We start from the raw sequence: 26,483 nt of genomic DNA, 5'->3' as shown, positions 1-26,483 counted from the left end.
TGCTGGGGAGCCCAGTGGGAGCGAGGAGCTGCCGGCTGCTGTGAACAAGGCATTTGTGCCCACCCTCTGCAAATAAACCAGGCTGGGCCACAGAGGAGGCTTGGGTCGCCTCCAGCCACAGACCCCCCAGCGGGGCAGCCGGAGAGGGCCATTTGTACCCCCCATCGGCATCCGGGCTGTGCTCCAGCCTGCTGCACCTTTGCTTCAGCTTCCACCCCAGTCCCCCGCTCCGCGCCGGCTCCAGGTGCTTCCTGTGACTCTTGCTCACGGCTGATAAGCCTGGCAGGAAAAGGCGTCATTGCCACGAGGAGCCCTGGTACGGCCCGGGCTGGCAGGGTGAGGCTGGGGGCTCCGGGCCTGAGAGCAAGACGGCTGCGGGCTGGCATCAGCAAAGCACAGCAAGAGGCTCGGCTCAGGTACTGCTGACTCCCCGTGAGGACCTTTCTGCGGGCTGACCCGGGATCTGCATGCACCCTTCAGGGCAGGCAGCGCAGGGCACAGGGAGGGGGAGCCCCGGGCAGGGAGGGGCCGCGAGCCCTGGCACGGCTGAGCCTCAGACATGATCCCAGGAGATGGAGAGAGGGGCAGGAGCCCTGGAGCTGCCCCGGGGGGTTATTCTCAGGCTAAGTGACTTGCCTGTGGCCCCGCAGGGGGGCAGTGGCAGAGAAACAGCCTCGCTCTCCCAAGTCCCAGGTCAGGCCCCCAATCCCTGGCCCTTCCCATTGCTTCTGCCTGCTCCTCTGAAGGCCCGGGGCACAGGACTCCCCGAACTCAGCCCTGCCCCTGTCCCTTCTGGTGGGGTGCTACATGTCCCACCCATCACCCTCTGCTACAGGGAGGGAAACTGAGGCTCGCGCAGGCTTTGGACTCAGGGCCCGCTCCAGCTCCCAGGGAAGCCAACAGGAGCCTCCTCGTTCAGCCCAGGGGGCTCTGGGCCAGGCGCAGAGGCGGCCGCGGTGGAGGTGGGAAAGGAACCCAGGAGTCCTGGCCCCGAGCCCCACTCCCGTCCCTGCACCCCCAACCAGGTTCAAGTTCACACGTCACCTCTCACCTTCCGTCTCCTGGAGGCGCTCCCCCCCCTGCCCCTGGTGACACCCTGGCCTCTTCCTGTCTGGTGTCTGCAGGAAGACACGCTCACACGGCGCAGCGCCAGGCTCCGCAGCAGATGCCCAAGAAGCAGGAAGCGAAAGCTGCATAGTCCTACGTGAGCCGCCAGCTGGGCTCTCCTCCGGCCGTGCCCGGGGCGCAGCCCCACTGTGACGGGGGGCGACTGAGAGGGGTCGAGGTGGCACGGGGCCAGGGACCTGGGATCCCGGGGCTCGGCTCTGCAGCCGGAGGATGGAGTCCGTGGCTCTGTACAACTTCCAGACGACCGAGAAGGACGAGCTGCCTTTCCATAAGGGCGACACGCTGAAGGTAGGTCTGGGGGCATGGGTTTCCTGGGCAAGGGGTGGGCAGGCTGCCCCACCTGAGGCTGCACGGGTGCCCCTAGGTCAGCTCGCAGGTCCCCGCTGACAGAGGATGGAGACCCTGAGTGTGGGTTTGAGTCCCCGGTGAAAGGAAGAGACACCCTTGGGCGGTGGGGGAAGCCAGGGGGGCAGATGAGCCCTGGTGGGATGGCACACGGCATACCAAGGCCTCACCTCCCAACACAGACCCCCCTGGCCGAAACACCCCTGGGGTCCCTGGCGTGAGCACTGGCCATGCAGCACTCTGTCCGGCAGGGAGGGCATGGATCTGGGCCCAGTGCTGCCCTGGCAGGGGAGAGGGGCTGGCCGCCAGCCCCCCTGGGGGCAATGCCAGCCCCAGAGTCCAGACCTGGACCTGCGTCAGGTCCGGGGGAGTCTGGTACCCGCATCGTGCAGCCCAGCTCAGCTCCTCTGGGTTAAAAGAGGCTTAACGTCGAAGGCAGCCTGGCAGCACCCAGGAGATGCGGGTTCAACCTCCTTTAGCAACCTTGGGCAAGTTATTTAAACCCTCGGGTCCTTTCCCCCCATCCTTTGTCTTAAGTGGAAATCAGGGCAGAGATGGTGTCTTGTGCGCCCGTACGGCACGTAGCACGACCGGGCTCGGCTCTCTGGTGGGGCCCTGGATTCTCCTGCAATCCGCCCAGACGCGACACCGGCCAGATTTTCACGCTCCTGTTAGGCAGGTGTGATTTTGGACAGGACATTTTTCACATCACATGTTCCCCGGGTTTCCTGAAGCCAACGCTGCCAGAAGACCAAGGCAGAGGGGCCTTAAAAGACAGATGCCCTCCTGCTGGGGGGAACCAGACTGATGCTTTGCGCCATCACGGATAATCAATGCGGCTGCCTCGCACTTCTGGCCCTAAAGGTTTTGCTTTCCTATCCTGTGCAAACAAACAGGCCAGAAATAGTCCTCCGAGCAGGGGGGTGCGAGACAAAGAGATGGGCATGTGGCTAAGAGGAACTCAGCAGCCCAGGGGTTGCTACCCAGCTCTGCCCCAGACTTTGGTTTTGGGACGAGCACCTTCCTCGCTTTGTGCCCCCGTCTCCCACTCGGTGAAATGCGGATCTCAATGGCACTTGAGGGCAAGACCGCACCACACTCTGCATGTGGAGCTGGCTGCGGGCACAGGGGAGCGGACACACGCCGGCTACTTGAACTTGCCCCTGGACCGATGTGCATTAACTTCACGACCCGGAGAAATCACCACCTAGAGCCAACTGTGGACCCATTTCTCCAGGCAGGTCCATCCCTTTGCTCCGTGCCAACCAGCTCCCTCATGCCCAGGGGGCCAAGTGCTCGGGGCAGCCAGCTAGGGAGAACAGACCGAGCTGTTTACCGGAGGAGCCTCGGGCGGCTCTTCCCACACCGTCCGCCGGAGAAGCAGCTCGCTGGCAGCGCGAGGTTTCAGATCCTGTTTGCACAGCTGTGCTGCCCCGCTGCGTAGGAGGGCTGGAAAATAGCACCAGGGCTCAACTGGGCGTCAGCGTTTCTATTTTCGGAGGGGGGCGTGCATTTCCTCCTCTTCTCTTAAGCAGAGGGGCCTGGCTGAGCCCACACCTGGGCATCCACCCCTGCACCTCTGTTGGCCTCTTTTCAGTAAGGAAAATACATGCTCATGTGAGCGTAGCAGAGAGCTCCCCTAGCACAGGCCGCCGTCAGCTGGCGTGGCTCTGCGGTGAAATGAGTTCAAAGGTCATTGAAATGAGTCCAAACCAGTCTGCAGGGCTGTGAAATAGGAGCTCCGTGGCCAGGAGCAGCAAACAGACAGCAGCGGAGCACAACCAGGGTTGGTTTGATTGGTGGAAGATCGAGACACTTAAAAAGACGAGGGGGTCATAATACCCACGGGATGAAGTGGGAATGAACCCCTGTCTTCAAAGGCAAGCAGTTTTTGCAAACCCAGCTGTTTTCGCCCAGCCTGGCAAGCCCCCGAGGCTGAGCGGCTCTGCTCTGAGCCGACCTGTTCGCCGGGGCAGGCGGGTGCCTGGGCAGGGAGGGTGTTTTCTGGGTCTGAAGGGCATCAAGGAGGAACTGGCAGGTTAACGGCATGGTGGGCTCCCTTGTGTCCTCAGATCCTGAACATGGAAGATGACCAGAACTGGTACAAGGCCGAGCTGTACGGCTCCGAAGGCTTCGTCCCAAAGAACTACATCAAAGTCAAGCCGCACCCGTAAGTACCTTCCCAGCGCCCCGCCAGCCCCGGGGCTCTAGGCAGGCAGGAAGCCCCAGACCCCAGGGAACGAGCCGCCCCACTGCTGTGGACCATGGACAACTGCGTCCAGCAGGCCTCAGCACTGGGGGGAAGGCAGAGGGTCCCCTTGGTGAGACAGCACCCCACTGACATCGGGGCTGGACGGAGCAGCTCCGATTCCCGTGCTGTCTCCCTGGCTTGCATTTCCACAGTGTCTCCCGCAGGGTCAAGTGCCCGTGCCTGCATGGTACTGCACTGGGCCCTGACATAGCCCGTGCAGAGCTGCTAGGATTGGCACCGCCTGCGAACAGTCCCATTACTGAGGTGCCAAATCACCCCCCACAACTTGTGTCTGCCCCCCCAGCTTAAGGATCGCTGCCTCCAGCTCCAGCACGGCTGGAGGACGCAATGGGGATGTTCTGCCAGGGCTGCATCTGAGACCCCGTGCCCCAGCGATGTGCCCCAGAGCCAGGGGAGAGTCACTTGGCCCCTGTACTCTGGCTTCCTCGGGGACAGAGCCGGGCCACAGAGCCTTGGTCTGTCTGTAATGCAGCCTGAGACCCCGAGCGGTGTGAGCAAAGGCATCCCAGCCCGGTCATGCAACAGCAGTCCGGGCAGAGAGACCTGCAGAGAGGCCTGAGAGCGACACGACGAGCCCAGCTGAGGATCCCCTAGCTCAGGACAGGTCCCTGCTGGCCCATAGCTGGCTCAGCATGAGGCATCCCTGGCTCCCCACGGGGCACGGGGCAGGCTGGGCTCAGGCGTGATGCATCGCCGAGCAGCAAGGGGTGGACCATGGCAGGAGCAAGGAGCCTCGGGAGCAGGAAGGGGCCCGTGCAAGGCAGCCTCTGGCTCTGCCGGTGTGTGCTGTGCCACAGACTCACGTGCCTCCACGCCACAGCCCTCCCGGGAGCTGGGGCCCAGGCGGACCTGTGGGGAAGAGGGCGGCACTGAGCACAGCAGAGGCGTGGGCGGCAGGATGTGGCTACGGTTGCAATGTGAATTCCTAGCAAACAGGGTGGGGAGGTAGAGAGAGGAGTCTCTTCCTCCTCGTGCTCCCCAGGCCAGGTGCGAGGGGCAGTCCCACGGACACTCCCTGCACCACGCAGGGCACCGGGGCTGCTTTAAAGCTGGTGACGCCCCCACGACTTGGCCACATGTGGTGGGCACGTCATGGGGGGTTCGGTCATGACCTTAGCCAGGCCTGGCCGGATTGGCTCAGCACTAGATCTTGCAGTGGGAAGCGTATCCTGCCTCCGACACCGATGCTCTTTCTGCCCTCGGGTGAGTCACCTGGAGGTGCTCAAGGCGCCAGTGTTTTCGTACCAAAGGCCTGGCAGGAAGCCACGGCCCCCGGGCCTGCACCATGGCAGAGCAAGAGGGCAAGCAGGTGGCACGGCCGCTCCCAGGGCTCAGGCTTAGCTTCATGCCAGGGTGCCCGGATGCCATGGGGGAGCTCGAGGGGCATCACCCCATGCAGCCGACACCGAGCAGCTGGGAATGGTCCCTGCCTCCGGCCGGTCTCTACCGCCCCTGGGCCGGAGCTGGCTTCACCCATCCTGTGCCCGGAGCAGCAACAGACGGATTGAGGCCCAAATTGTGGGTGAAACCCCCTTCCCGTTTACCTGGCCTCAGCTCTGGTCCCCTGCCCTGCTGCTTTGTTCCTGCCCCGCAGACCACCCCCTGGCCTCTCCCTGCAGCCACCCTGCCCCTTCTCCAGGAAAGCCAGTGACCCTGAGCCGTGCCCTATGTGAGCGGTGGGGTCAAGGGGACAGTCCTGCTCCCCCTGGCAGACCCCCTGCCCCCTCCCGGCTTAGGGCCACATCCCCCACCCGACCCTAATTCAGCAGCTCCCACGTGAGGCCCGTCTAGATCCACCGCAACCACATTTTGCAGCCCTGAAAGTGCAGGACGCCGCAGGGGGGAAGCAAGCCTGACTGCTGACATGACACCCTAGCTCACGGGGCTGCGCCGGCGACCACAGGCGTGCACAGGCAGGGGAGGGAGATCACAAGGCTGAAGCTCACTGCCAGACTGGAGCCATGCTGCAGTCTCCTTCCCTCCAGAGACTGCCTCATCCCCGCGGCGTTGCTTTGTTGGCAGTGGGTACAAGTGGAGAGCACAGAGACCCTCTCCACGCAGGGTCCCATCCAGGCTCTGGCACCAGGCACTATCTAGCAATAGAGGGGCAGGCAGGGCCGAGACCAAGCAGCCCTGGCACTGGGTGCGGGGTGGGGAGAAGACACCAGCCTCCCGCTCAGCCCCGGCTCTGTGCACCCTGCAGGTGGTACGCGGGCCGGATCTCCAGGCACCTGGCCGAGGAGATGCTGCTCAAGCGCAAGCACTTGGGAGCCTTCCTGATCCGTGAGAGCGAGAGTGCCCCAGGAGACTTCTCCATCTCCGTCAAGTAAGTTGCCGGCCCCTGCCCATGGCTAGGCTGTGGCCTTGCCTGCCACGGGCTTGGTGGGGGCGCCCGCGTTGAGCAGAGCAGGGGGGTCAAGCTGCACACCCTGCCCGGAGGTTACCACCGCTAGACCGCCCTGCCGCAGTGCGACTGACCCCCCAACAGGCGCCTGCACCCATTTCCCAGCCAGGGGCAAGCCCAGACCTAAGCTGGGATTGGGACCTGGTAACGCCTCTTGGTATCCTTTGCTGCAGGGGTTCGGCTCTTCATCCCGCTCCCCGGGCGCTCGTGACATGGGGGCTGGCACTGGCTGCAGGGATCCAGCCGGGCTGTGCCAGAGGGGCTGGGGCTGGGTACATCCCCGTCTGGCACAGCTGCACCGCAGGTGGACTAGATGCAGGTGGACCAGACACAGGTGGACTAGACACGAGCTCGGCACGTCGTGGGCAAGGCCTGTGCAGCCTTCCTGCTGCCTCCCCTGAGATGCCCCTGGCCCAGCTACGCTCACCAGCCCGGGGTTTTCCTCGCCAGCCAGCTCCTGGGGGCGAGCCAGGCCCTTGTCCCGGGGGAACCCCAGCCATCAAAGGGACCTGGTGTCCCAGCCCCTTGGGCTGGTTGGGGGGCCCCTCCTCAAGCCGGCCACACGCATACACACGCACACGTGTGCATGCACACAGGTCCCTAATCCACAGGCAGCCTGCCAACTGAGGCAGAGGGAGTTGGCTGCTTTCCAGCCAGTTCGGTTCTCACGCTGCCTGGTCTCTCATTAAGTGCTTAAGGAGGCTCCCGGATGCCCCACATGGAGTTAGAAAGAAAAGGAGCAGCCAGCGCCTTCCCCTTGTAGGAGACGGGTGTGCGTGGCCAAGGGGGGCTGGCTCGTGCACACGGACCAAGGAAAGCCAAGATCAGAGCCCAGGGAGGAGAGGAGCTCAGCTCAGCCCTCCCAGGGCAACTGCCCTTGCCAGGATGGTTGTAGGGACCGGGCAGATGTGCTCAGACCTGCCAGACCATGGGAGGCTGCATGACCCTGCAGTACAAGGGTTTCTGTGGGCATCCCACTAAGGATCCCCTGGGAACGTGGGGGAAAGATGCGGCCCATCGCCCAGACGCCAAGACTACACGTAGCAGGGTGAAGGGGCAGCGATGCCAAAGACAACATCCATGTTGGACCACAGCGGATGCAGGATACCAGGCTCACAGGCCTGAGGCGGACTATGTCCAGCCGGAGCATTCCCGCACACCCCAAACTCAAGGGCCTGGAGCCTTGCAGCTCGCTTCAGGATCAGCCACTCCTTTTAAACATACAACACGCCTGAACGGAGAGTTGCCTTTGGGTTTCTGAGCCTTGAAGCTTCACTCCGGGCCTATTTTAAGGGGCTTGTCTGCAGGGGCCAGAGACTTCCTGCCACCCTTCAAATACCAGCCCCAGTTCATGTCCGTTCCCAGGCCTCCAGGAGCTGGCACTTTCAGGAGGGCGTACCCAAAGCAGGGGGAAAAAAAGAAAAGAAAAAAAAAAATCAGTAATGCAAAAACAAGACGACTTCCAACCGCAAAACCAAGTGAAAGTGCCCCAAATGCAGAAGCGAAGCCCTGGTCCCTGGGGACAGCGGCTGGGGGCTGTGATGGGAGCTGTTGCACTGACGGTGTTTGGAAGCAGACGTGCCCTGCAAGAAAGAGCCCAGGAGCAGCGCCCGCTGGGGGAGATGCAGGCGACAGAGAGATGGATGGAGCAGGGTTTTACCCTGCATTAAAACATGGGATTGTTTGTTCTTGCTGTCGCGGCTTCTAGGAAATCACCTGATGGCAGGAACCAGGGTTTGCAACCAGGCCTGGTGCCAAGAGAGTTGCACGGAGCCAAGAGAGGAGCTCCCGCGTCGCCCACAGGATGAGAGCTCGGTGCTTTGGACCCGATGCCTTGGGCGAGGCCCTGCCTAGCCGGTCCCCAGCGCCCAGCCCATCCCATCCCCTGCTGCACAGCCACATCCCTTGCAGAGCCCAGGAGGAATGAGCAGGCCCTAGGCACGGGGTTGTGTAGCCAAGCTGCACTGAGCTGCTGGCTGAAGCCGCCCTTCACACCCATGGCTCAGCCTGGTTACTGGGAAAAGCATGCAAGGGCCGAGCTGGGCGGAGGCACTCGAGCCAGAGGCCCTGGGGAGTCACAGGAAGCCCCAGACCAGGCCCCGGCATGCGCCCGGCTTTGAGATGACTCAGAGGATGCGCTAAGGCCCACGGCTCTGCCCACAGCTCCCTGCTTGTGGGCTTGGAGCCGTGCAAAGCCACCCACGCCTGCACCCGCCTCGGAGCTCGCATCCCCCTGGCTGGGGACCGCCACCTCTGCCCGGGGCTGCAGGAAGCCCAGGACAGTCTGGGGAGGGTCAGCCCCTCTCACCAGGCCCAGCCAAAAACAGCTGCCTGCACTGCAGCCTCTTTATCCAGCCCTGCCTCCGCCCTCCTGGTGCCTTGCACCTGTGCGATACCACACACCTGTGCGATAGCTAGGGCTCAGGCACCTCTTAACTCTTCCTTGCCCTGGCAGGACGAGGCCTGCTCCATCTCCCTGGTTCGAATCCTCCCAGCTGGGCAGCCCGGTTAGGATGGGGCTCAGCCCCTTCCCCAGCACCTGGGTCACAGCTGATTTGATACGGGCACAAACCGGGGGCAGAGGGGCCACGGGCCAGCTGCAGAGCCCAGGAGCGAACTGGCAGGAAGCCCTGGGGATCTGGTTTCAATCCTCCCCCCTGCACACCCAGCCTCCCCTGCCCTCTGCCTCCCTCCGGCAAGGGTATTCCCGTCCGAACATCAGCTTCTCCCTGTTTTTCTGCAGCCAGGAGCACAGCCTGGGACGTGCCCTGAGCCTGCTGGGCCTCAGCCTGGGATGCAGGAGGCTTAGCAGCACCTTATGTGCCCCGCTGGGGGAAGACAGGCCAGCCCCGCAGACCCCTGGGCTGCCCCTCACCCCATGGGGGCACAACGGGACCAGCTTGGGTCTGAGCTCAGAGCCCCCCAGGGTGGCTTTCAGGCTTGGGGGACGGGCAATGCCTGGCCCCAGAGCATGTGGCCCCCCGCCCCGGGGCATTGCTGCAGGCAGCTCAGGTGCTGGCACAGCCCTGCCTGGCTGCCGCCTCCATCACTCCCCACAGACCACGGGACACATCCGGCTCGTGGTCCCTCACTCCCATTCCCTGCTGAAGGAGCTCAGCACTCCAGGGCTTGCTCGCGGCTCCCCGGCGCTTGGATGTCTGAACGTGGGGGCAGCCGGCCTCGTGGGAGCTGCTGGGCCATCTCCCCTGGGGTCTGCCCAGGGCAGGGCACAGACACAGACCCGATTCCTGACACCGGACAAGATGCCCTGTGTCCGCAGCCACCAATGCTGCTCCCTAACGCTGAGACTCTCAGTCCTTCTCATTCGTCCCCCCCCAGGCCCTGGCTACAAGCAGACACAGGCGCATTTGTACACAGCGAGGCACTGACCTCAGCCCTGCCGGGAGCTGGTTAATCCCCTGCCCAGCGTGGGCCCTGGGGATGGGGTACTTGTTGCTAGAGCGTTACTCACAGCCTTCATTTGTCTGTCCTGGCGTTAATAGGGCAGTCCCTCGTGCGGAGGGGCTGGGTGGCTCTCTCAGCAGGACCCAGAGTTTCCCCCTCTGCCAATGGCTCACGCAGGCGAATGATCGCAGCAGGGTGCTAGTGCCTTCCCTGCCACAGACTGACCAGGAGGCCCCGGGCAAGTCACCTCATCTCCCTGTGCATCATCCTCCCTTCCTCATCCATGGTGGTCAAAGAGAGCTAGGGGCGTGGGCAGGGGGCGTCAGTCCCGTGGAGGCATAGTGGAGATGTCTTGTGTAAGGCACTGTAGCGGTGGTCTCAATGATGCCCTCCCCTCTGAGGATAACCGCCTTGTCGTCTCCATCTGCCCTCAGCTATGGGGACAACGTCCAGCACTTCAAGGTGCTCCGGGAGCGCAACGGCAAGTACTTCCTCTGGGAGGAGAAATTCAACTCCCTGAACGAGCTGGTGGACTTCTACCGGACGACCACCATCGCCAAGAAGCAGCAGGTCTTCCTGAGGGACGACAACCCACCCCACGAGGTATGAGGGCACGTGGGGGAAGCGTGGCGTGGCATGGCATGGTGTGGCGTGGCGAGCTGCAGTCTATGCAGCTGTGCCCTGACCATCGACTAGGAGTCAGCGTGTCCCCACACGGCATTCACACACGTGTTTGCAGCCCACGTCTGTGCCTGCACACGATCACAGTAGCCACAGCCCTTGCAGTGCACCGCTCCAAGCTGCCGTGCATTGCGGGTCTTGTGCGTGGCCTGCAAGAACAGGGTGCCCCAGACTCGAACTCAGACCCCCCTGGTCCCGTCCGAGAAAACACCACGAGTCCCGACCCATAATTGTGGACGCCCACACCCTGCCAGGCTGGGGCACAGCACTGGGATTCCCAGGGCAGGGGGCACGGAGGCGGCAAGCGGGCAGGGGTGGGGGATCTGTGCCAGCCATCAGCAGGGCAAACCGGGCTCCTTGCTGTGTCCATCCGGGGTGGGAGGAAGCTGCGCTCACCTGCCTGGATTTCGAGCCTCCTGGCTCTCCTGATGCACGTCTCGCGCCGTGTCGCTGCAGGCAAGGAAGCCCAAGTTCGTCCAGGCCCAGTTCGACTTCTCTACCCACGACGAGTCCCAGCTGCCCTTCTACCGTGGGGACATCATCGAGGTGCTCGACTGCCCCGACCCCAACTGGTGGAAAGGGAAGATCTACGGGCGGGTCGGCCTGTTCCCCCGGAACTACGTACACCCCGTCCACAAGTGACCGGCTGGGGGGACCCCCCGGTACCACTCCCTCGGTACCCCACGGACAGACTGAGCAGCCCGGGAGCTGACACAGAGCTTGTGGGAGACGAGTCACCTGGCATCGGAGAGCCCAGGACCTCTCCCGGTGCTACAGCCAGACTGGGGCACGCTGGACCCTGCTGTGAATCGCGCCTCCTGCCAAACCCCTGCGCCCCTGGAGCTGCCTCTGGCTGAGGACTGGCAGACGCTTGACCCACACCCCAGCGGGAGCCTAGATACGGCAGCTCTGGCTGCGTCTGTGTGCTGCTCCCTCCCTGCTCCACCCCCGTGTCTCTCAACCGTGAGCTTTTCAGGGCAGGAAACTCTGTCTTCACACCTGTTAGCAAGGGGCCAAGCCGCACGCCGGGCACTGTGCACAATAAAAAGGCCTAACCGCAGTCCCCAGCTGCTCCCTGAAGCACTGCGAGCTATCTGACCCCGCCTGGGGAGGGGCTGGGCTGTTCCTTGGTGCAGGGCACCCCTGGCTCTCAGCCGCCGGCCTGGGGGGGACAGGGAGGTGTGCCAGAGGGCTGCTGATCCAGGCTAACCAGTGGCCAGACACTTGCAGAGCTGCCAGGCAGCATTCCCCGAGTTGCCTGGCCACGTTCTTGACCCATCCCCTTCCCCTTCCCAGATCTCATGCCATGGGGGAGAGAGAGGAACTGAACTGCCCCTGGGGGGGCTTCAGTGCCCCAGCCCAGCATGCCTGCCAGAGACAGGGGCACATCTAAGCCGGGTTTCCCACCCCACCCTTCTCTGACCCTACGCCCCCAGACAGGTGCGCCCCCAGCTCAGGCCCCACTTGTTCTCCCTGCTCCTCCGGTGTCCCTGCTGACCCAGGCCAGACATGGGTGGGCAGGCAGAGGTGAAAGCCCCATGCCCACCAGCTGAGCTCTCACCCTGGGGAGACCCCATGCATGTCAAGCCCCAGCCTGGTCCCACCTGTCAGTGAAGGAAGCAAGAGATTGATGCCCCTTTGCTGTCCTCACAGATACCCAGCGCACATGACCCCGCAGGGCCCCGCCGACCAGGGTGAGAGCCAAGCTGGAAGCCGGAGCTGCTGTGATCACTGAACCAGCTTCGGTCTGGTTGGCAGAGGAAGGCTTGCGATGGCTTTCACAGCAACAGAGAAATGTGCCTGTAGCTACAGGAAGCCCCTGAGCTGGCCTGGCTGCTACCCATGGGGTTGGGGCTGGCCGTGAGCTTCAGCCCCACAAGCCAAGCCCACACTGCCCCAACGAGGCAGCCCACGGACTGGTCTCCCACCCCACGAGGCTCCCCACCCAGCTGCACAGTGAAGTTCAAAGCAACACAAAGCCAGAGCAGGCAGCTAATACCCACTGCTTTACACTCTAGCTATAGCTTTATGGGCAAGGAGCCAGCAAGGGTTGGGGGAGCAGCTAGCTAGCGCGGGCTTCTGCTTTCAAAGAAACTCCCAGTCCATCCAAAATGTCTTTGCAGCATTTAATTCAAGGCACCAAAGCCCGTGTCCTCCATCTGCCCCGAGACAAGGGGGCGAGTGAAGAAGGGTTCGGAGAAGACTGGCTGCAGCGCTCACCGGCTCCAGGATGGCAGTGGTACCCAGAGCAGGCCGAACACCCGGGGTTTCACTCCCAGAGACCCCCCCAGCTCCATCCTTCAAGGGCCACGTACAAAGGACCAGGCACGCCATGCAGGATGGGGGAGCCCCGGGCTCCCAAGAGAACTGGGGGCAACGAATGGGGTTTGTATCCAGGGCAGAACAGTCCTGGTGATCTCCCCAGTCACCCCAGGCATCGATCCCTTGGGTCCTCACGCTGCCCGTCACCGCCCTGGCTCCAAAGTGGTACGAAGCAAACACTAAGAGCCTCTGGGGTCTCTGAGGACGGTGCCCCTGGCAGCCCCAACAGGGCCATGGACAAGCTCCCTGGCTCCAAACCCCTCCAGTGCCCAGAGGGAGTTGAGAGAAGCACGGTTCCCTCGACCTGCCCCCCGTCCCCGCGGCCTGGCAGCCTCCCTCCCAGGCTCCTGACCGTCTCCCAGCCCCAGCCTGGCTGAGCAGGGGACAGTCAAGCAAAATAGGCATAGAAGAAGACATTGATGCACATCAGGAGGACGGCATTGATACAGCAGATGCTGGACCAGAAAGGGGTCTCTGTGGTGTCCCTCAGGGCCGTTGCGGGGGGTCCCTCGGCCATCACCCCCCGGGGCCAGGACATGCAGTCTGTGCACGGACAGCTCCAGGGAGACCCCTCCTGGGAACCTGTGGCAAAAGGAGAGAGACCTGGGAGGGGGCAGGCGCCACTGCGCCCACCCCTTCTGCACTTCCCATACCCAGGGGCTGGCCACGGCTGTCTCCAGAGCACAGCTGCGGGGGCTGAGACTCAGGATGGCCCCCGCCTGCACGTGCCCCTGGACTTGGGAAGTGTCTGAGCCCCAACATCCACCCCCTGCTGCACCTACCCTCCTTCCCTCTCCGCAGCGAACCGTTCCCCGCCAACGCCTTGGCCGGGGAGGGCGCGGGGCGCCGCTGGGGAAGGGTCCACCAGGTGAGGTTCTGGACCTGGAACGAGAGCAGGGAGCTCAGGGGGGCTGCAGGCTGGTGCCCACTGCTGCAAGAGGGGCAGGAGGGCTGATGCCCTATAAAATCCGGGTCCCTTTAAAGAGCTTCAATAGGAGCCTCTGGTGACACAACCCCCCGGTCACTGGGGGTTGTAAGACACGTAAGCCCTGGTGATTCCTCTCCTTGCAGGGGCGTCCCCAGCTCACGGAGGCCGGCAGATTGGGGGGGTTCATGTCTCTGAGGCCCCATCTCATGGCCACACAGCAGGCGAGGACAGGGGTGGGGGGGAGCTGCAGCAAAGAGGTTTCATTGCCGATCAAAGGGGGAAGGAAGCACCCCGGGGGGGATTGAGCCCCTGCCGGCAGGCATGGCTCAGCGAGTCTTTGCACACACCAGCCCCACTGGAGCACAAAGCACCTGGCCTCAGCACACAGCGGCCGGACCCGGGCAGGGGAAAGAGGATTAAACTAGTTTCATAGGCACGATCTGTTCTGGGGCTGGAGGACGGGGCTGGAACTCCCCAGCTCGGACTTTCACCCTGGGTTTCTTTCTTGAGAATTGACTTCAAGGCAGCTTCCTCCCCGGCAGCACCCGTGCGCATGTGGGAATGTCCCAAGGGGACAGAGACCTAAACTTCTGAACTAAAGCGGGAGATGCAGCAAGAGGGCCGCTAGGTCAGGGAGGAAAGCAGAGAACAGCAGGGATGGACGCAGCTGAGCTACCAGCTGCTGGTGCTGCGTGAGGCTAAGGTTTGCCCAGGGGCAGCGCCCGGGGGCTCCTGTTGGCACCTATGATGTGCCGGCGTCCCGGAGAGGTGCACGTGCTCTGAAGGCTGCCCCGTCCCCCGCAAAGCTGAGCAGGGAGGGGATGGGGGGCCCTTGTGTCCAGCTGATCCTTGGGGACATGCCATGTGGCTCGGGGGGGTGTCCCCAAGCACCGGGGCTCACCTGGGACTCCATGGGGGGGTCGGTCAGCAGGCTGACCCCCACCACCACGACGGCCGTGAGAGCACAGAGCAGGACAGCGAAGTGCAGGTAGTGGATGTCCCTCAGGATGGAGGGGCGCTCATCGGAGATGCCACAGCGCGGCGTGGGGTGGGCAAACTCCAGCCCCAGCCTGGCCAGGCCAGCTGCCAGCCCCACCATCAGGCCCCAGAAAGCTCCCTGCAACACAAGGACAGGCAGGCAGCCGGTCAGGTCTCCATCGCGGTCTCCGTCCGTGGAAGGACAGCAGGGCAGCCACCAGTCAGGTGAGGAACGAGGCACCAGGAGGCTGGGTTCAAATCCCTGCTGTGCCACCGACTTCCCAAGTGACCTTGGCACGTTACTTAACCCCAGCTGCCCATCAGAGACAGCAGCACTTCTGGGGCCTGTTTAGAGCAACAGGGCTTTGGGGCTGATGGGGACTTGTTCTCAGCTGGGAGCTACCACACAGGCACGGGCCAAATAAGACCCAGCTGCCTTCTGGCCCTGGCCAGGTTGCTTTCTGCTACAGCAGTGCCTGGGCCCGAGGGGACTTTCCGTGTCAACTCGGCTGCTGGGAGGTGAGTGAGGTCATGGCTCGGCATGCCGCACTTGGGCAGCGATGCACATCGGCACCTGGCTCGGGCCCGGCTGTCAGCAGCATGTGAGCCACCCACCAGTTCCTGGGCCTCCCACCCCGCTGGGGCTTTTTTCAAACGTGGGCGAGAAGAGTCTCCTCTAGCCGTCAGGGCGACGGCGCTCAGTTCCTCAAACAGGACACGTCTTAAATCCCTGACGCAACAGCCCAAATCTCAGAGACAAGCACGATCCCCGAAGCCCTCGGCACTGCCCTAAGAAGCGGCTACCGACTTGTGGGTCTTCACAAATACAGGAGCCTCTAAGACTCATCAAGCTGCCCCTGAGCCTGGTGTGTCTAGATGCACAGCGATGCCTTCACTGCCTGACAGCTTCCTGCTGATGCTACTGTAAGGGGAAAGCCGTGGGGACCAGGCTACTTTAATGAGCGCTGAGGTAGACCCAAGGCACAGTGAGACTTAGCTATCAATGGCAGCAAACCAACCGTCCCGACAAGCCCTGCTATACAAGGAGATGAGGTTAGGGCAGCATGCAGCTATTACAGCCACATCCAGGCTTATGCAAGAGCCATGTAGGTGTCCCACGGCAAGAGCCAGAGACAAGCGAGCTCTGCCCATCCAGCTCTGCCCATCTTCCCTCTGCCAGGGAAGGAGGACCAAGGCCAGGGCACACAGGGCAATGCTACATGGGTGGAGAAAGGCTCCACCTGGGAACCAGACGCCTGTATACAGACTCAGAAGTGGAGACTGAGACTCACTGTTTCCACTACAGAGGACCTGACCTGCGTGGCCCTGCTTTAGGTGGTCTACGGATCCAAGCCACCCCCCTGGTGGCAACCACTGCCGTCAGCATAACAGCCCTGAGAGATGGGACCAGGATCTGGGCTGGCATCTCTCTAAAGGCCTGCTCTATCTCAGCCAGCACCACGGGCATTCAAGGCAGATGTGAGACTCTGTTATTCAGGTCCAAGTGAATGAATCTAGAGGGCCTTTCTGGCCTGGAGGTCCAGGATCCGATGACCCAGAGTGCCCCTTGCACCACAGCGCTCAGCTCACCTGCTCGTTGGCCCGTCTCCAAAACACCGCCAGGGCAAAGACGGCTGTGACGGGTGGGGCGAGGGCACTGGTCACGGACTGGATGTAGATGTAGAGCTGCCCGCCGCTGGAGCTCTGCAGGATGGGGATCCACACCACGCTGATGGCCACCAGCACCACTGTGGCTAGCCTGCAATGACAGCAAGACCCAGGGTCAGGCTGGAGCAGCCTACGGTGACCTCCATCCCCATCGCACCCCTCTGGTAATGCAAGGATAGAGACTGGATGCCGCCATGCACGGTACCAGCTGCAAGGTCACCTGGCTTCCCACCTCCTCATCGGCAAAGCCGCTGCCTTTCCAGCACCCTCGGGTGCCAGTCAGCTCGGGAAGTCGAAGCTGGGATCCCAGCAGGGCAAGGTAGGGCTGCTCGCTGCCCGACAGACACGGTCACTCTTCACGCCAATGACACACCAGCCCAGACGCGTCGGTGCACGGGCACCCGGAGCGTCGGCAGTTGTCAGAGCAACGAGAGAGCCAGCGCGGAGGGAGACCGTCATCTTGGAAGCGTCTGGCCTCTTTGCAATAGGCAACTATCTGCCCAGAGATCTGACCACCTGGCCCTTGCTGGAGGGCTCTGAGAGAGCTCATGGGCCCAGAGCTGGGTTTGCCTTTTATGTATACCCCAGGCAAAGCGTTATCAGCATGGGTGAGTAAGCGCCACCCGCTTACCTCCAGCTCGGATGATTTGGCAAGCAGGGATCTTGGACAGCTGGAGGTGCAAACATCCCGCAGCTTGCCCCCCGCTTCCCCTCCGTTGCCAGGACTCAGGGCACAGAAATAAGCCTTGGCTTCAACTCCTCAGGGCATGCACACAGAGAAGGGGCTCACTGGTCACTCAGCTGCTCTGAGAGCCAGAGAAGTTTTGGGTGGTATTAACTGCTGCACCCTTCAACAGGAGGTGGCCTTATGGCAGCAGGCCTGGCTGAGATGCATCCAGATGGTATCAGTATAAAACAACCTACTTCTATGGAGCAAAATCCAGGGGACAGGCCAGGACACTCAACACAGAAGCTCCTAGGAGCCAAGCGAGGCAAGGATTTCCGTGGGTGATTCTTTTATTGGACCAACCACATGCTTAGACTAGACTTAGAAAACCTTCCCAATGCAGCTGGTCCAATAAAAAGATATCACCTACAAAAATCCTTGCCTTTTACATATGTCCGGGCCCATCCTGACTGCACACTTGGGAGCCTGAAAACTGATGGGTGCTTATCCATGTCTTGGCCGCTACCAGGAGCTGAGCTCAGAGCCTGCCTGGTTTACCACCGCCAGCCTGAGCAGGGTGCTGCCTGGCACTTAACTGAGGACAAATCTTCAACTTTGGGATGAATATCTGGGAGCTTAGCTCTGGCTGAAGGTTTCCATAGCACCCAAGTGATTTAGGAGCTGCGTGGTTGTGGGTGCCATGGTACAGGGATGGGGTCAGTGTGATCAGGGCCTGCCATGGGGGGTATCTGCCAATGCATGGGTTGGAAAGCTTTCCTCTGAGCACGGGATGCTTCTATCCCCAGCCCCATTGCGGACCCCCTCGGCTGCCTTGCAGCCTGGGCGCAGGCCATGACCTGTGACGCCCTGGACCCAGACCTGGAAAGACCATCCCAGCCCAGTGGGAGCCTGGGTTAACGAGTGTTTCCTCAGTCCTTAATCCCCAGATGGGCTCAGCGGCTGCCCTGCTCCACCCGCCCGCACACACACAGACATGCCCACATGCCCATCCACACCCACACGCTCCAACATGTGTGGGCATGCTGCCAGGAGCCCGTATCCCAGTGCTGCCAGGTGTTGCTTTTCCTCTGTGGTCCCCAGGACTGTGTCAAGCATCACAAACCTGGAGCAACACAGAGCGACGCAGCTAGAGGAGCCTGGCCAGCCGCCTGCCATCGTGCTTCGAGGGGATCTCTGCACCCTCCCCATGTCTGGGCACTGCCCTCCGGTGCCAGCTCAGCAGCAATTCCTGCCCCTTCCGACCGCTGTGGACCACAGGAGCTTGGAGTCCCTTGTGGTCCGGCCTTTCCCATGCCCTATCCCTGGGAGATGCTGGCCTGAATAAGTGTGTGCAAGTGTGTGAATATGTGTATATGCATGTGTCTGCATGAGTGCCCCTGTCACTGGTGCACATGTGTATGTGTGCAAGTGTGTGTAAATGCAGGTGTGAAGGGGTGTGCACAAGTGTGTGTGCGCTCACATATGAGTGTGTTTATGTGCATGTGTGAGTGCACATATGCGTACCTGCGAGTGTGTGGATGTGAGTGCATGTGTGAGCACACACGTATACCTGTGAGTCTATATATGTGTGCCTCTGTGTGTGAGTGCATGCTTTTGCCTGTGTGTATGTGCACATGTGAGTTTGTACATACATGCTAGAGTCTGTATGTAAATGTGTGTGTGTGTGTGTGTATGTGAACATGTGTGTGCGCGTGCGTGCGCGCACCCACTGAGCCCTCTTTGATTCATCAGTTCATTGGCTTTTCAGCATTGCTCACACTGGAAGCATCACTCTGAATCACAGCAGCATCGGGCAACCGAACCAGCGTGGAGGCGGGGAGCGGGTCTCAGCGAGGTGGGCACCGAAGGGAGCAAGAGAAAGGCAAGAAAAATGACTGTGGGGCTGAGGAGTGGAGGGAGGGAGCAGGTTATAAGGCAAGCGGTGTGGAGCCTGACTCAGCTCTGATGAAGCAGACGGAGCAGGAGTCTCCAGAGCCTGGCCCGGAGAGAGGAGGAACTGCAGGGAGGGACGGCATCTCCAAGCCTGGCTATCCTGGAAGAAAGGCTCAGACGCCCCCAGACCCCTCTCCTCCCACAGGGGTGGGGTCTCAGTGGCCACTGCCCTTTCCTGGAGGTAAGAGTGCTCCAGCAAGTGCCCCCTGTCCACCCGGGCGTGCGAGCAGGGGATTCCCCTCTGACGGACGTGGCCCCTGTGACACCAAGGGACCCGAGTGGGCATCCCAGGAAGCTCCTCTCCTGCCCCATGAGCTGTCACCTCGAACGGGGGTAGCTGATGAAGGAGTTAGAGTCATGCCCCCTCCCTGGTCTCAATTTCCCCATCAGCAAGGCTAGCAGTGCTCGCTGCACAGGGACCCCAGCCCTCATCGTCCCATCTTTAGGCTTCGGCTGACTGAAGCTCCCCAGAGCATCACTCTACAAGGGACTGTCTGAGCCTCCAGACCCCCTCCTGGGCACTGCCAAACCGTACCTCTTTCCTACCCAGTAACTCCTGAGAGGCACATGCAATTCCCAGGTCACAAAGCCACGTTCCCGGGACGCGGCTGGGGCTAATAACGCCACTCCAGCTGCACTCCCAAGACCTCCAAGTGCTTCAACCAGAAATGAGTTCAGCCATCAGACCCCCCTGGGAGGCTGATAGCAATTCTGGGGGAGCAGAGAGAGCAGGCCTGAGTCGGTGACAGAGCCCAGGAGAGGACCCAGGAGTCCTGACTCCCTTCCCCCACCCCCCTTGCATCGCTGGCTAATGAATGGGCTTCTTCTTTGAGTATCCCAAGTTAAAAGGAACCAGGTACCTGCAAGCTGGCCTTAATACCCCAGTGATTTTAATAACCCATTGTGGTGGTGCTAATAACACCGAGATCACAGGTTCAGCCCCTGGTTGGACTAGATGAGCTCCTGAGGTCCCTTCCAACAATAAACTAGGACACTGCATTGGGTTCCCCGGGTGCCCCTGGCTCAGCTCTGTGGGTCTGATGCCATTAATACCCCACAATTAACCCAGCCAGCATGAAAGAGCTGAACAAATACCCTGCACCACCCCCCCCAAGGCCAGCCCTGTCTTCACTGTGGCCAGTGACTAGTTTATCAGCCCCTTTCTGCTCCAAGGCTATGTGCAAAGCCATTGTCGTCCAGGTGCAAAAGCAGAGGGAGGAACTACAGCCAGCAAGTGTGTTCCTGACTCATCAGAGGTCTCTCAGCAGGGTGGGCAGGCCGGGGGTCTCCACGCTGCTTGTCTGCGGGAAAGGTGACATGATCACAAGCAGAGGCTGGGCTGGCAGCTTCCTAAATGCTGGGCTGGTCAAACACGTACAGCTGCAAAGCCTGGACCAGATCAGGCCCATCATGGGGTGGCAGAAACAGTTGTCCTGGGTCATCGGGTCTTGCTTACTGCTGTCCCAGGCCACCGCACATCACCCCCAAGGTATGAGGCTCCGGGGCTGAAGAATCACTGGGATGAGCTGAGCTGGGCTGCACTTCCAGGTAGGGATGTGTTGCAACAGCTGCCAGAGGAAGCTACCTCCCCTGCCATGCTGCCAGCGTGCCGTTCACCCACCTGAACATCCTAGCAGGGCCCGGGGTGCTGCACGGTGTTAGTGCCACAGATGGTGACTCAGCCGCGCTGCACCAGGCACAGGAAGCAGGGCCGCGCTGATGCGGAGGGCGACGGCTCCCCTTAAGCTGGCTCCCCCATGAATGAGCAGCCCTCGTTTGTGCTCAGGAAGTGCCTTTTCCCCTGGGGTCACCGACGTGCTTGGCAAACACAGATGCACAGCACTCACAGGATGCTTAGGAGAGCAGCTGACCTGTCATTATGGCCATTTTACAGGCTGGTAGACGGAGGCAAAGGCGTGGTGTGGGTGGAGGCAGGAGATGGGAATGTGCAGGGATAAACAAGTAGGAACCACATAGCCTCCTGGCAGCGGGCACCGTCCCAAGCCGCACTGTCATTGCCAGCTAACGCGGCAAAGCACTGGGCAGGGCAGACACACCCCTCGCTGTCAGGGTCGAGCCGTCTCGCGGTGCTTCCAACCATCAACAACAAGGAGCCCAGGAATTTCAGACCGACTCCTCGTAAAGAGGTGACCCAATGCCCTTTGGTCTCGAGACACTCCCTTCGCACCGAACTGACAGGCACATTCCCCGGTGCTGCCTGGAGCCTGGCACAATGGGCAGATTCATTCCCCTCCCATGTATCCTGGTGCTCCCCTGCTGCCCTGTGCTGTCTTAGGGCAAGCCAAGGTGCCAGGCCCCTGTCTGAAAGCACCCCACGACCCCTCAACCAACACACAGCACGTGCCCTGCGCAGGCACAAGCATTTGGAGGCACGCAGAGGACCCCGTGCAAGCCCACGACCCCATCAGCGCTCACATGGGGGATAGCCAACATGCCCACACACCCCCCCAGTGCCATCACCAGCGCCGTGGCCACAGGATTGCATGCAGAGACCCCCAAGCTGCACCGTACCTGGGGTTTCTAGGTGCTGGGGTAGCGCTGCGGGCTGACCTGGAGTCCGACCTACCCATCCCCACTGAGATAAGAATCAAGGTCTGGGTCCAGCTAAGGGTTGATAACAGCTGTTTGCCTGCTCAGCCCTTTGATCCCCTGAAGGCCAAAGGATCATAAAGCCACAGCAAACAACCCTGGGCTTTCCAGCCCTGCTCCGCCCTGCCATACAGAAGGGGCCCAGGTCCCATACCTGCCCACCAGCAACAGCTCTCGCTCCCCAGCGTCCGGCCGAACCTTCCTCCACATGTCCATGGTGAAGAGGGTGCTGCTGCTGTTGAACACGGAGGTCAGGGAGGACATCAGGGCAGCCATCATCACTGCGATCATCAGTCCTCGCAGCCCTGGAGGGGAAAGAGAAGGGACAGAAGGCATCAGCATCTTTCTCCAAGGCATCTGCTGTCCTCAGGACCTCTCAGGCAGCATGTCACCCAGCACTGCCCACACTCGGACCTCCTCTGGGTGCCCTCAGCAATAGGAAAAGGGGGATCTAGGTTGGCAGCAATTGAAACAAAGGGTTTATTGTCCTCCTTCCTCCTGAAAGGCAAGCGGGTGAGGCTGGCAAGGGACTAATGCCCAGCCACAACCCTCTCCCAGCTGGGGCTTAAGCAGGTCTCTTCCCCATGAGGCATTACTTCCCCTTCCCAGCTCTAGGGCCTGGGCTGGCTCTGCTGCCAGCTAAGGAAGAGCCCCAGCTGCCAGGCTCGGAGAGCAGCGGGCAGTGCCCGCCACCCCTGCACTTACCGCTGGGCATGAGCTCGACCACCAGCTTGGGGTAGGCGATGTTGGAGCAGCCCACCTCAGCCCCACACACCTGGGCACACTCGGTGGGGTCCACACAGGCCACGGCATCTGGAAGGGTACAGAGGGAAAGAGGCTGGGGTCATTTGAAGGCACAAGACCCCTCCTGCTGCTCCCACGGCACCGCTCCTTCCAGGGGCTGCATGGAGTGGGAGCAGAGTGGGGTCTCAACTGGCCACACAGCAAATATCCTCCACACGTGAGCTTCTGCCTTCAGCAAGGGGTCTGCACCCTGACCCCTCAACTGTGGGCCTGTACCCATGAGGATGCCCACAAGGCCTGGCATCGTTGGGTGCTGGGGGTTCACCCACCAAGATGCAACCAGCAGCCACTGGAAGGCAACTGCTTTGGTCCCTGCCAACCGTGTTAGATGTAGGGATATGCGTGCATTGCCGAAAGCAGGTAGAGGACCCCTGAGAGCCAAGGGCAGGCAACAAGGACCCGGGCTTGCCATCTCAGCACATACCCTCTTCCTTGGGCAGGAGCTGTGTGCCACCGTGGCTGCCCTGCTGGCAGTGCCCCAGCCAGCCAAGTTGATCTTGCAATACATAGGAAGCCACAGGAGTGACTGCCACGCCGACGTGGCTGGAGGGGAAGGAGCTGGCTGGTTCTGCAGTGGACGTGAGGGTGCCCTGGCTGGCACAGCCCTGTTTCATGCCAGGCAGCCTCTTCCCAGCCCTCGCCATGTGGCTGCAACCACCCGTGTCCTCCACACCCAGCAGCACCCCTGGTGACTCCAGCACAGCTCAGTGCACACCTGCCAATTAGAGATGTCTTATGGGCACTCAGCTTTGCTACATAGCCAGTGCCATCGCCCAGCTGGGCGTGCATGACTGCATCGGCTGCTTCACATCTTAAATCCTTTCAATTACAAAGGTGGAGCCTCCTGTCATCAGCCACCGTGGCAGCCACAGTCCCCTTCCAGCTCCCTTGAGAGTCGATGCAAAGCCTCCCACGAACACCCATGTCACCCAAGACTTCCAGCCTGCCATGACTTGTGCGCTGCCAGAGCAGAGATGGGTTTCCACCTTTCCTTCCCTGGCTGGTTCTCTTGCAGCCATTGCTCTAACCCAGGGGTCAGCAACCCCCGGCACGCATGCCGAGCATGGCATGCAAGGCGATTGTGCTTGGCACACTGCCACCAGCCCAGGCTCTAAGCAGTTGCTGCCAGCCACGGAGTCCAAGTCCATAATCTAACCTGCTCACACAATTACTGTTAACACTGACACAACACCAGACATCACATCTGAACCTGCCACAGGTGAAGCAGGGGGACCTTGGCAGTCAGTGCCCTGCTGCTGTAAAGGTTCATATATCAAGAGATCCCAGGAAGAGGCCGTGCCCCTGCTACAGAGGAAGGCAGAAACCCCCACAGCCCATACCCGCTGCGATGCATGGACAGGGCTGCAAGGGGTTATCCTAATAACAAGCGGCAGGGCCAGAATAGCCCTGGGGTCCCTGGGCACGGCTCTGCACTCTGGTAAGGGACAGAGTCTCATCATCCTGGAGCGCCCCTGGCCTCTCTCTTCTCCCTCCTCTGGGTCTCACGGACCCAGGGCTGCTGCTGCTCGTCCCTGCGGGGTAGGAAGGGGAAAGGACTCGGGGATTGTGGGTCCTGCCACGAGAGAAGAGAAGAGCTCCTGATCGGGGAAACAGCCCTCTTGCTGAATCCACTGGCTTTGACCTGAGGAGGAGCAGCAGGAGCAAACAGAAGGAGAAGAGACTTTGGGCTGATCTGTCCCAGGGCATCTGTGGGTCCCGGGAGCATGGGGTTGCGAGCACCCAGCTGCCCTGGCCTGTCCAAGCTCTCCCCAGCACCTGCCCTTGAGCCCTCGGGCTCCAGCAAGCCTGGGAGCAGGCTCTGGACGGTCTGGCCATAGACTTAGGTGAACAAGCTGTGCTCAGCCCCGTGCAGACATGGAAGAGACAAGCTACAGGGGCTTGTTCTCACTGGGATCCACGACCGACCTTGGCTGGCTTCAAGGGCCAGGCTCAGAGCAGCTGCTCCGTGCAAAGCCAGAGGAGCAAGCAGGAGCCGTGCTGGTGAGTCGAAACGTCCCTCTTCACCCCTGGCACTAGCTCCGTCTGCTCTGACTTCGGTTCGGACTCGCTGATGCACAGGAAGCAAAACACACCCTTGCAGCTCACAGGGCCGAAAGCCCGAGTCACGTGTGACCAGCACAGCACGGGCCCGGCAAGCGCCGAGTTCAGCTGAGCAGGCAATAGAGGCTTCCCAGGGCAGGGGCAGGAAGCGCAAGATCACAGCACTTATCTGGGCGCTGGCTCCCGCCCTGGCCTCTGGCACCAACGTGACTCGTCCGACCACACAGGCATTGCCCCATCAACGCAGGACTGGGGTTCTCGGCGAGGCACCGGTGCCCTCGGCCCAGCGCACCGGTGATGGGCACGCAGCGCCAACCCCACTGCAAAGCTGCAGCTAGAGAGGGGACAGGCTGGGTCTTGCTGGGGATGGGCAGTGACCGAAGCCAAATGCAGGACCAGACCCGTAGCTGGGACGTACTGGGGTCAGCTTCAAACACTAGCCTGGCCCCATTGAGCACAGAAGCCGATATTCCCAAACCCGGGCCCCGCGCGTATGCCCCTTGGAGACATGAGGCTGGTCCTGTCCCCAGCCAGCAGTGCAGGTGATGGGGAGATGCAGAAGCAGATGCCCAAGTCCAGACACCACAGCTTGGTGAGGACAAACTCGCCCTTGCTGCATCAGATGTCACAGCATATGTGCAAGCCACAGGCCGGATCCCCGGGGTCTCGTGGGAGCGGACCCCCTGAGTATGTCTGCTCCTGCTGATGCTGTGTTCACATCGATCTTTCCCTGTGCCTGAGGGATCTGTCACTAGGTCCCGGTGCACTCTCCTCCCAAGCTGGCCCAATACAGATTATCCATCTTGTGAGCTCCCAGCTCCTGCACACACAGACGTGTATACACGCACACATGCACACACTCAGAGGTATGCATGCACACCTCTCGCAAATCTGTAGATTCGCTGAGGCTGTAAATCCAGGAAAGATGAGCCCCGGCCAGGTTCAAGAGGGTGCAGCTCTAACACGTGTAGTGAAATCACACCTGTTGACAGCAGCTTTGGGGTTTATCCCTGATGAGACAGGCCCTGATTCAGCAACTGCGCTAAATCCGTGCCTGCCTGTGATCCTGGGCGTTACCCCTCTGCGGACAGGTGCTAGGCCCTGCACATACATATACGGAGAAGGATCCCCTGCCCCAAAGCGCTCAGCGTGCCCCTCTCAATCTGAGCTTCAAAGGGAAGAGTGGTGGTTTGCAGGGAGGGCTCCTGCTCCTGGGGTTTCTCCCAGGGACCTCGTATCTGAGATGGCAGTCTCGCCGTGCTAGGAGCTGTACATTCCCCGCAGTGAGAAGTCACTGCTCGCCAAGTTCTCGGTCTTCCTGGATACTACAAAAATGTGCAGAAAGAAGTGATTTTATCCCCATGTTACTGTTTGGGAACAGGATCCCCAGGGACCGGTTTGAAGCCCCGCAGAAGGGCTGAGGGAAGGGACTGAGGAGCAATTTGCCCTGGTAGGAGGCAGCTGCCCCCTGAGCTCTTCCCTGGGTGCTCAAGTCCATCACGGGAGCTTCTCAAAGCAGGACTAGTGCCGTCAATCAGCAGAACAGCTGAGAGCCTAGAAGCAAAGGGACTGCGGGAGGTAGACTCCTCTTTCCCTGGCGCAGCAGTGGATGAATCAGAAATGCTTATAATCACAGAAAAGTAGGGCTGGAAAGGACCTCCAGAGGTCACATCTAGTCCAAACCTGGCCTGAGGCAGGACCAGCCCTGTCCACACCATCCCAGACAAACCCATCATCTAAGCTTCTAGTAAAACCACTGTCAACCCTGACACAAGACATCACATCCGAACCTGCCACGGGAAATCAGGGGGACTGCGGCAGCCAACATCCTGCTTGTATAAAAGGTTGTTAATATGCACTCAAGAGATGCCACAGAGAGGCCATGCCCCTGCTATAGAGGATGGCAAAAACTCTCTCAGTCTGAACCAGCCTGACCATGGGGTAAAATTCCTTCTTGACCTCAAATACGGCGTTGATCTGACTCCAAGCAGAGGGGCGAGACCCTCCAGCCAGGAACCACCAGGTTTAAGTCTCCAGGTTTAAGCCCAGTCACCACCCCCAGCCTAGCCACATATCTGTGCCACTAACCCCACTCTTTGTCAGCATCAAAGCGCATGGGAGCGATGGATGGGGAACAGCGCAATGTCTCACTCCCAAAACTAGTGTCGTGGCAGCTATGGGTTTATCAGTGCAGAGAGGCCCTCGTCCTAGCACAAGTCCAATTCTGCTCTCCACGCCGCTATCAAGCCCAATGAGT

The 26,483-nt window shown here is 61.1% G+C and overlaps 2 protein-coding genes across 4 annotated transcripts in view; one reads left to right on the top strand and one right to left on the bottom strand.

Moving 5' to 3' along the window:
• Window positions 1–314: 314 nt before the first annotated feature.
• GRAP (GRB2 related adaptor protein) lies at window positions 315–11,296 on the top strand. The gene is made up of 6 exons (XM_006272717.4): window positions 315–416; window positions 1,125–1,416; window positions 3,546–3,643; window positions 5,949–6,071; window positions 9,989–10,157; window positions 10,692–11,296. Exons 2-6 carry the CDS (start codon window positions 1,339–1,341, stop codon window positions 10,875–10,877), a joined length of 654 nt encoding a protein of 217 aa, XP_006272779.2. The 5' UTR covers window positions 315–416; window positions 1,125–1,338; the 3' UTR covers window positions 10,878–11,296.
• Window positions 11,297–12,347: 1,051 nt separating this feature from the next.
• The window catches only part of SLC5A10 (solute carrier family 5 member 10), a 55,159-nt gene continuing 41,023 nt past the window's right edge, over window positions 12,348–26,483 (bottom strand). The window contains exons 10-15 of one of the 3 annotated variants that reach the window (XM_019494574.2): window positions 22,067–22,174; window positions 21,516–21,666; window positions 16,054–16,222; window positions 14,387–14,602; window positions 13,340–13,439; window positions 12,348–13,139 (exon numbers count right to left, since the gene is read on the bottom strand). In XM_019494574.2, the coding sequence (XP_019350119.1) occupies window positions 12,946–13,139; window positions 13,340–13,439; window positions 14,387–14,602; window positions 16,054–16,222; window positions 21,516–21,666; window positions 22,067–22,174 (938 nt within the window). In that variant the 3' untranslated portion in view covers window positions 12,348–12,945. Of the gene's footprint in view, window positions 13,440–14,386; window positions 14,603–16,053; window positions 16,223–21,515; window positions 21,667–22,066; window positions 22,175–26,483 lie in introns of all 3 variants that reach the window. The other 2 variants (XM_019494573.2, XM_019494576.2) reach the window with 2 other exon arrangements.

The sequence above is a fragment of the Alligator mississippiensis genome, chromosome 13, assembly GCF_030867095.1.
Source record: "Alligator mississippiensis isolate rAllMis1 chromosome 13, rAllMis1, whole genome shotgun sequence".
Classification (NCBI taxonomy): domain Eukaryota; kingdom Metazoa; phylum Chordata; order Crocodylia; family Alligatoridae; genus Alligator; species Alligator mississippiensis.
The sequence above is the reverse complement of the archived record's forward strand: the minus strand, read 5'-3'. Positions and strand labels throughout refer to the sequence as shown.

What these genes read in the sequence shown, in the direction of transcription:
- GRAP (XM_006272717.4), top strand. Translation starts at nt 1,339, where the DNA reads ATGGAGTCCGTGGCTCTGTACAACTTCCAGACGACCGAGAAGGACGAG. An exon ending in ATCAAAGTCAAGCCGCACCC is followed by an intron (nt 3,644 to 5,948) that starts GTAAGTACCTTC and finishes TGCACCCTGCAG; the next exon opens with GTGGTACGCGGGCCGGATCT. An exon ending in ACGACAACCCACCCCACGAG is followed by an intron (nt 10,158 to 10,691) that starts GTATGAGGGCAC and finishes GTGTCGCTGCAG; the next exon opens with GCAAGGAAGCCCAAGTTCGT.